General features: G+C 50.0%; 2 protein-coding genes across 2 annotated transcripts in view; one reads left to right on the forward strand and one right to left on the reverse strand.

The window, feature by feature from the left end:
- The window catches only part of MRTO4 (MRT4 homolog, ribosome maturation factor), a 3,328-nt gene extending 294 nt beyond the window's left edge, over positions 1–3,034 (forward strand). The window contains exons 3-8 of the mRNA XM_026082438.1: positions 35–138; positions 226–307; positions 669–736; positions 1,331–1,482; positions 1,959–2,035; positions 2,715–3,034. Of these exons, the coding sequence (XP_025938223.1) occupies positions 35–138; positions 226–307; positions 669–736; positions 1,331–1,482; positions 1,959–2,035; positions 2,715–2,861 (630 nt within the window). The 3' untranslated portion in view covers positions 2,862–3,034. The remainder of the gene's footprint in view (positions 1–34; positions 139–225; positions 308–668; positions 737–1,330; positions 1,483–1,958; positions 2,036–2,714) is intronic.
- Positions 3,035–4,279: 1,245 nt separating this feature from the next.
- On the reverse strand, positions 4,280–9,034 carry LOC112973965 (aflatoxin B1 aldehyde reductase member 2-like). The gene is made up of 7 exons (XM_026082437.1): positions 8,807–9,034; positions 8,188–8,375; positions 7,533–7,637; positions 6,464–6,560; positions 5,933–6,032; positions 5,379–5,508; positions 4,280–4,778 (listed from the first exon to the last, which is right to left on the reverse strand). The coding sequence occupies exons 1-7, from the start codon at positions 9,027–9,029 to the stop codon at positions 4,617–4,619; spliced, it is 1,005 nt and encodes a 334-aa protein (XP_025938222.1). The 5' UTR covers positions 9,030–9,034; the 3' UTR covers positions 4,280–4,616.
- Between the last annotated feature and the right edge of the window lie 81 nt (positions 9,035–9,115).

Here is a 9,115-nt window from a genome sequence, read left to right on the forward strand (position 1 = left end):
GGCCAAGCCTCCCCTGACGGCTCCCGCCTCGCAGCTGCGGCAATGCGTGGACACCTACAAGCGCCTCTTCATCTTCTCCGTGGCCAACATGCGCAACGACAAGCTGAAGGACGTGAGAAACGCGTGGAAGCACAGCAGGTGAGCGGGCGGGTGGCGGTGGTGCGGCCCCGCTCGCCGGTCAGGCTCGCCGCCGGCACTGAGGCGCTTTTCCCTTTGCCGCCTCAGGATTTTCTTCGGGAAAAACAAGGTGATGATGGTGGCGCTAGGACGTGAGCCGGCCAGCGAGTACAAGGAGAATTTACACAAGGTACGTGCGGAAGGCCGAAGCGTTTCAGTGTCTGAGGTGTCTCACCCACGCCGGCTGTGTGGTGAACAGCTTGTCAAAACGGTTGCTTTTATTGTGGAATAAACTTCAAGTCAAGGCAAAGCTTTTCAGATCCCCTTTCTGTGTAGATTTTGTCCTTAACTTAGTGCATCRGTATCAAATAACACCTAAAAGCCCAAAAGTCAGGTTTGATTATGAGTAGAACTGACTGTACAGACTTCTGTATTATTGGGGTTTGTGGACTTTCGTAGCTGCACTGGGCCGAACGCCAGAAAACGACAAGCGCCTGGGCGCTGCCCCTAAGGTGTGCTGTTGGATCCCACGGATGGCTTATTTCTTCCAGGTCAGCAAACACCTGAGAGGTGAAGTCGGTCTCCTGTTCACTAATCGCACCAAAGATGAGGTGAATGAGTAAGTATGTGTGTGACTGACAGCTGTGATGCTGAACCACTGCACTTACCGCTGCTCTTAAAGCCGTGATGCTCTCATGGGGTTTTTCCCCCTTGTCTTGCTGTGGCACTGTAATGTTGAAGGCTGCAGCAGGGGAAAAGCTACGCTGCGATTACAAAGAGCACGGAAGGGTCATCCGTTTCGTGTGGCTCTGATAACGCAAAAGCTGAGCGCACGAGGACAGGGAACGCAGTAACAGCGCAACTCATCAATAGATGAGGATAGTTGTGGTGATTATGTGTGTTCATCTCCTGCCTGTAAATGGAGCTGATTGCGCTCTTTGCTTGCGTTTCTTCTGTTTGAATTTCACTCTTAATCTGTAACTTTCTTGCGTACTCACCTACCCCATGGAATTCTGTTATGGTCTTTTATTAGCCCGTTTTACATCTAAAGTTCCTCGGATATTTGCAACAATGGAGAGTACCACAAAGCTCACAGTTAAATGCTATCCTGATTTGCTCCCTGTTGAAGAGATCAGCTGGGAATGATCTTGGTCTCAGCCCACGGGATGTTCCTTCAGCAGCTAATGCTCTTGTCTCCTGTCCCTTATCCCAGATGGTTCTCCCAGTTCAAAGAGGTGGACTTTGCCCGTGCAGGGAACAAGGCAACGTACACAGTGAGCCTGGACACAGGGCCCTTGGAGCAGTTTCCCCACTCCATGGAGCCTCAGCTACGGCAGCTGGGATTGCCAACGGCTTTAAAGAAAGGTAGGTGAACTTAATTCCCCTTCTGCCACTTAATTTTTACTTTACAAACTTTTGCTGCAAGTTGCTAAAGGTTACTGCCACCTTAGTAAGGTCTGTGCAGATGAGCTTTTTTTTTTTTTTTTTAGGAGAAGGTTAGATAGTAAGGTAGAATTGAAGGACAGTGTTTGAGAAAGTCTTAGTCCTGGCTTTGCATCCCTACTGGCTGGAGTGGGCTTATTCAGTATTTAGAAGCCTATTTCAAGAACTGATGCTTGCTACTAACTCATACATCTGCCCTGGTTACGCTCCTGTCTGTTCAAAACGCTGTCAGGTCAGAAAGTTGTCTTTCAGTTAGGAGCTGGCTTGTCATCTGCCACGGGCTTCACGTGGGATGGTGAATCAGGACTGGTGGGAAGTTCTGATCCATCCAACAGCTCTGAGCTGTTTTCCTCACAGGGAAACCCTCACAGGTTTTCCTCTCCCTTTTGTTCCTGCAGGAGTGGTGACGCTACTTTCAGATTATGAAGTCTGCAAAGAAGGGGACGTTCTGACCCCTGAACAAGCTCGTGTCCTGGTGAGTAATGCTTTAGCACGGCATCTGCATGAGCTAGTAGCTCCCCTGAATCTTTCCAGATACACAGCCGTTGTTAACTGCTGGGTTTAGTTTTCCCTGAGGGTATGAGGTCTCAGACAAATGTGAATAGCACTTCTTGATCTGAATCAGTAGGATGCAGCTAATGTTCTTGTGCGTTCTTAACACGCACGCCGAAACTCTGCTTTGGCTCTAAGGCAGTAGTACCAACAACTGAGGTTTAACAGCCACTCTGAAGAGCTGGTAATCCAAAATGCAGTGGAGGCCGAGCTGGTCATTAAACAGTTACTACTTCAGTATTTCTTAAACATTAACAATCAGCAAAATGAGCAACCCTGTACTAACTCTTGCCTATTAGAGAAAGTGACTGTTCTGCGCAATGTTTCCCGAAACTAACTTAGGCAGTGCCCATACAGGAAGCTTTTGACGCTAGCTGTGAAACTAGAAGAGTATTAAATTGGAATAGACCTGAATTCATCTCTGAACCTTAGCCCCAAGCGTCTGCATTCAGATTTTCTGTCATTTTAAATCTAACAGTTACTTTGCTTCTTGCTTTGCTGCAGTCCCCATGTGGAAGAGTTACTTAGTGGAAGCATTTTAGCTAGGCTTGCCGCAGAGACGGCCGAGCAGGAATGACAGATGAGTGTGTCTCCTTTCCTAGAAACTCTTTGGCTATGAGATGGCAGAGTTCAAAGTGACCATCAAATTTGTGTGGAACTCCGAGACGGGAGACTTCCAGCAGCTTGAGGGAGACGCAGAGGCAGCGGAAGAGGAGGAGGAGGAGGAAGACGACAGCAGTGAGGACTAGCGGCAGTCCTTGCATTTGGACACTAGACAGTTCTACTGTATTTCAGAGACAAAGGAAGAGGTGTTTTCCTTCCCTGCCTGCAGCAGGAAGACAAGGCTGATCAACTCAAACACGCTCTTCGTAAAGGATGATCTAATTATGTTTTTTTATATAAACCTATGTATAAAACTTTGGATTGTTGTCACTGCTGCTTGTTATTGATCAGATCCAGTGGTACTCAGAGACCGCATCAGATGTGAAAGCTAGGCAGAGCGTACGTAAAAATCTCTGTGCACAAAAGTCTGAACAGTCTACTTGGCAGCAACAGAAGCTGCAGTCCCTCAGAAGAAGGGGCAGTTTCCGGGGAGATCCACTTCTGTTTCAACAGTCAACTTTCACATTTACAGTGGAGCCAACTCGGTAATGCTTTAACTTCTATTACATTAGGATTAATTTTGGTTCTAGACAGCCTGGGCCAAGTCTGTTTTTGAGTGCAGAGCTGAAGGCTCGAGCAGATGCTTCAGGTAGAAGCTTCCCTATCCACGCTACTTAGCAAAGCTTTAGTATTTCGTGATGCAGCTTACACGTAGCGCACGTGAYACCAGGTAAGATGTTAAGGAGTCATGTTTATCTTCTGCTACAGAAGAATCTATTTATTTCAATGTCTCTGAGCGCTGATAAGGAGAGGCCAACCACAGCAGAGCTGAAGGAACACACACAGGGGCTCTATCAAAGAACAGAAGCTGTATTTCCTGATAGAACTAGGGAGGTGAATGGTGCACGGACCAGCCACGCGGGGGGGGGGGGGAAAGGGAAAAATCATTTAGGAAATAAGAGGTGCCAGTGCCTGGGGAACAGCGAAAGGAGGCAGCGTGCTCCTGTAGGTAGCTGATGGCCTGTCTTGCAGAAGTCACAGTCAGACTCCCAAGGTGCTGCCTCCAGGCTGACATCTTGAAATTCCTTATTCAGCCGGACTGAGCTTGGTGTTTGTTTTTTAATCTGAATTTGTGTCTCCTGTTCCAGCTTCTGATGTTGACAGATTGAAAGGAAGTCAGGTAGACAGTGCTGAACAGCTAAGCTGATGTAGCAAAGAGGAAGGCTGTTACTTCTAATACGCCCCCTCCTACTGGCCAAACAAATTAAGGCTCTTTCATATGATGTTCAACTTAAAATACATCACCGACTCGTGTCCTGGCCACAGATTTCCTATCGGCTCATTGTTTCAAGGTTGGCTCTAGTCTTTTCAGGTATGCTTAGGCCCACAGCTGGGATACAGGAAACAAAGGTCCAAGGGTTTGGCCAAAGTCCCTTCCACAATGAAGGCAGCTCTCTGTTGTGCCTGCACCAGCTCCCCAGTCGCAGGRCTCCTAGCTGCCACTAGAGCTGGATCGAGCTGTGGCAACATAAACCATAAGCTATGCTACAAATCAGAGATCAGGTCTGGGTTAGAGAAATATTTATTCATATACATAATTATTTAAAATTTAAGATACCATAATAACCGAAAGCAGCACAGTGGCCTTCACCCAGTTAATCTTTTTCCCATATCAACGGCATCTTTAAATCATAATACACGCTGTGCAGAAGTGAAGGTGCATGAGGGGAGAAAGAATAAGGCACGGCCTGCACAAGTGCCAACAGTGTTAGTGTAGGTACAAGAAAGGCTGATCCTACAAGTTTCAGTCACATAGGAAAATCACAACCTATTGGTGTGGATTCTAGCAAATCTGATTATGTAGCCCCTTGGCACCAGCCTTCTTTTCCCTGCCCTAATTCCTAGCGGAAGTAGTTGGGGCAGTCATGGGCAGTGAGGTTCCAGGCTTTATCAAACGCTTCCACTACAGCCGGGAGCAGAGGACCCTCCTCACTGTAGTCAAGGTTCTGCTCTAGCTGCTCCAAGTTGGACATGCCAATAATCACCGTATCTCCGAGGGAACCCTGTAAAGCGGTAAGAGGAATTGCCCATCCCGAAAGAAACCTAATTCACCTCCTGAGCCAGCGCAGGCCAATCTTTAAACGTTTCTTTCGAGCAACGCAGTAAAGCAGTAACTATGGGATGTTTAGACRACTGACGCAATGAAGCTCTGCTTACAAGGCCAGAACCTTGCAAGTCACCATCTCCACAACATGGCAATTCCTCAAAAGCTGCCCGTTACTACTCTCTGGGTGGCCAGAGGGACATTTGRGGGAGATGGGGAATATAACATTTAATTTCCTAGCCCAGTGAAAAGCCAAGTTATCTTCTCCCAGGGAAAYTGCCTGGGTGGGAAGCCAAGACCATAGCAACTGGCACTTAAAATCTTCCACCTTCCAGTCCCATGAACGCAAGATAGGATGCAGAAAGGTAAAGCTGCCTCACTCCTACAGTTGTCTGCATCCCAACAGCCTGGCAAGCACAGCCCATACAGCAGTGCTCGTTTTAGAGCACCACAAGCCTGAGGGACACGTAGATGAAAAGATAACTGTTTGTACACAGTCGTTTCCCAGTTCTGGTGCTGCTGTGCAGACTGCTGTCTACAGCAGTATCAGAGCTCTTACCTGAAGTTTGGAGTGATTGTATATCCAGCGCAAAGCAGCAGAAGTCAGGCTTGGTGGATTGGAACCGTAAGCATCCTTTAGAGCTCTTTCTACTAGGGCAATTGCTTCAAAATGGTGCTTTTTCCAGTATCTGCAACAAGGGAAAGGAATGTTATTGCCTCCGAGACCTCTGGTTTCCTCTAATGAATCATACATCTATATTCCAAGCGAGTACGAAAGGCTTTCAGAAGGTTTCATACAGCTCTTCCTAGCCTCTGAGGACTTCACAGTAAGTTGGGAGGAAGTTGAGCCTAAAAGCCTCTCCACAAAGCTTAAACACAAGCCGTGGCCCCAACCGCATTCGAAAGAAGGAAGATGCTCAGCACCCTGTTACCCAGGTCCCAAAGAGGGGCAGCATAAAGGCTGCCCTGCAGCAGCCCGGAGAGGATGCAAGCCTGTGGACATAATCACCGGACAAGCTTTGGTCAGTTCTGCTGCTTCCTAACCGATTATTAGGTTTTGGAGGCAGCCATTCCTGCCCCATCCCCCTGCTCTTCCATTAGCTGAAAACATACCTGTCCCTGTAGACCTGAGCCCAGTCATTCCCAAAAAACCTTCCAGCAGGCTGGTTTGTATCTTTGTCSTCATACTTGTACTTGCCTGTCAGCAGTCCTCCTGCAAAGGGTCAGCAACACGTTAGCGATGGGCTGGCTCTTCTATAGCCTGCGTTTCATGAATTTTAGTCTCCAAGCCTCCATGACCACCCACAGCTCTACATGCAGGGTCTGTCCAGCAGCACTGGCCTGGAGGCCAAGGAAGGAATGGACCGAATGTGGCTGTTCCAATTTGCAGATGTAAAAATGAACCCTGATTGATCACCCTTGTAATCCATCAGTGACAACTGCCATCTCCAATTCTGAGTCACAAAATCAATCCACAGCCGGAGWAAGGCAGCAGCCCGACAGCTCCGACACGTACAACGCCTTAACAAAAGCTGAGGGCTGCAGAACAATTTCTTGGCTCTTTTTGGTGTACCGTGGCCATGGCCCTCCCAGCCTCCGTGACCCCACGCACAGCTCCTCACCCTCACCCATTCCTCCCCGTACCAGCCAGCGGATTGTAGGCGTAGAACCGCAATCCGTAGTATCTCAGGCAAGGAAACAGCTCGGTCTCCACCTGGCGAGTGGTTGCATTGTACATGCCCTGCCACAAATATGAAGGGGACAAAGAACTTCAAACACTAGCTCACAACAGTGGTGATTTGCACAGAATAGCTTCAGGCCTCCTGGCACAAATCCTGGCTAGTAAGTCATGACTTACGTCCGCTTATCGGATGGTACCTAGGTATGATATAGCAGTGACACCAAGTCTGGGCTGCACGCATCAGCAACAACGCAGTTAATGCTGAGAGTAATGCATTTCTGCGCCTTGTTCTGCTTTTCCTCTCATCTTAATTTCTGCTCAGAAATAAAACGTGGTGTTTTGGGACCTGTCCTCATGGCCAAATACACAGTCTGGGAAAATGCAGGTCTGTTTAACCTTTTCACCAGTTCCTGAAAAAACAATGGATCTGTAGCAGCCAAATGTCAGAATTTCAAAGCCTGAATACCTGTTGACTAACTCCCACTAAACAGCGTGCGAGTGCCCCAATCTATGAATCACAGCTTTATCAATGGTGCACCAAAGGAGCCKGAACAGCCTTTTCCCCACCCTTGCCTAACAATATTATATCTTATCCAGAAGGGATCAGAACAGAGAGGCTTCAGGTCACAGAAGGTTATTATCTGCTTAGCAACAAATTCTCTAAATGATTGCTCAATAACGCAAAAACTTTAAGTTCCATATCAAGGGAGTTACTGACACAGACAACAAACACATACTCAGCTTTATCTGAGAAATGACCTCACCCCACTTTCTAATCATGCGTGTCCTGAAGGGACTTCCCAGACTAACTGCAGCAGCTTCCTGTTCTGTGTTTACATCTGGCACCTTGCGGCCTGTTCCAGGATTAGGGGCTCCCACACCCCACCTCATGGTGACCGACCAGATGTCACTGCAACAACACAGGCAACCTGCCATCAGCTGTTTTGATCTAAAGCCTCAGATTCTTTTGGGTTGACTCGTCTCAGCCTCCACAAAAGATGCGCTGGCCCGTGGCAAGCCCACGTCCCTCACCTGGTACACAGTTGGGATCACCCACTTGTTGTGTTTACAGATGGTGCAGATTTCTGCTACCTCCCACGCCGCATAGTTTGATAGACCGAGCTCTTTGAACTTTCCCTGTAAAGGAATGAAAGGGTATTTAATTCCAGTTTTAAGGAGTACGTTTGTACATACACGGTGCTAACGCATACAGTGAAAAAGAGCCACCAAATTTTAGTCCCCAGAGCTCTCCGTTCATCCCTGTTTACCTCTTCCAGATGAAGATGAATTATAAGATCTCACAAAAATATTTCCCCTATTTTGTTAATTCACACCTTCTAATTTAAATGGCGTTTGTTTGATTTAAATGACATTGACGAAGAGAATGAACTCTTCTTCACTCATTACCAGCACTAACTTTAACCTAGTGAGTTTATACAGCAGAAAGCAAAGTTCGAACGTTCTAACGCTTGCCAAGAGCTCTTGAGAGCAAAGTGCATCACGTGAACAAGCAAAAGAGTATCAGTTGTTTTGCCCTTCCCCAGTCCGCTGTGTTCCCTTTTGCTTTTTGTTCCTTTGTGGTTTTTTGTGCAACCCCCAGGCTGAAGGGCACAACAAGCAGCCCTGATTTAAAAAGGGGGTAGGAAGGAATTGAGAGGTGGTCCGGGCTTGGCCTTCCCCCTTTTACTTCTTTGTGCAGCTCATTGCAGGCACGCAGCGTCTCCTCCACTGGGGTCCCGTGGTCAGGGGCGTGGAGGTAGAAGAGCTCCACGCTCTTCCTCCCCAGCCGCTCCAGAGACGTCTCCAGCTGCGACCGGACGCTCTCAGGCTTCAGCGTGTTCCCCTCCCACGGATTGGCCTTGGTGGCGATTTCCACTGACAGGAGAGAGGAAGAAAGGCGGCACATAAACAGGGAGGAAGGCGCACGCTGCAAGGGGGAGGCCCTGCTTCTCAGGGGCCGGGGTCGGACTTTCCCCGGGTCGGTCCTCACACGGGAGCCCCTTCCCTCAGGGACCGGGGGCGACCGTTACACTCCCTTCCCTCAGGGATCGGGAGCGACCGTTACGCTGCGACCGTTACACCCCCTTCCCTCAGGGATCAGGGTTGAGCGTTACACCCCCTTCCCTCAGGGATCAGGGTTGAGCGTTACACCCCCTTCCCTCAGGGATCGGGGGCGACCGTTACACCCCCTTCCCTCAGGGACCAGCGGTGACCGTTACGCGGCGACCGTTACGCCCCCTTCCCTCAGGGACCAGGGGCGACCCTACCCCTCCCCGGGGCCCCGGGGCCGCCCCCCTGCCCCGTACCCGGCGGGCCACCGGCGGCCAGCAGCGTCCCCAGGATGCGCTCGGAGCTGCCGCCCGCGTACATGTGGGCGGTATCGAGGAGGCGGAGGCCGCGGGCCAGGAAGGCCCGCAGCAGCGCCGCGCTGTCCTCGGGCCCCGCGCGCCGCCCCATCTCCATGGTGCCCAGCACCGTGCCGGGCCGCGCGCCCGCCACCGCCATAGCTGCCATAGCCGCCCGTCTCATGCCGCCGCGCATGCGCGCCGGCCGGGGGGCGGGGCGACGGCAAGTTCCCGCCTTCCCGACCCCGCCGCCGCCGGAAGGGGCGGGGC

This window comes from Apteryx rowi, unplaced genomic scaffold (assembly GCF_003343035.1).
Source record: "Apteryx rowi isolate R43461 unplaced genomic scaffold, aptRow1 scaffold_577, whole genome shotgun sequence".
Classification (NCBI taxonomy): domain Eukaryota; kingdom Metazoa; phylum Chordata; class Aves; order Apterygiformes; family Apterygidae; genus Apteryx; species Apteryx rowi.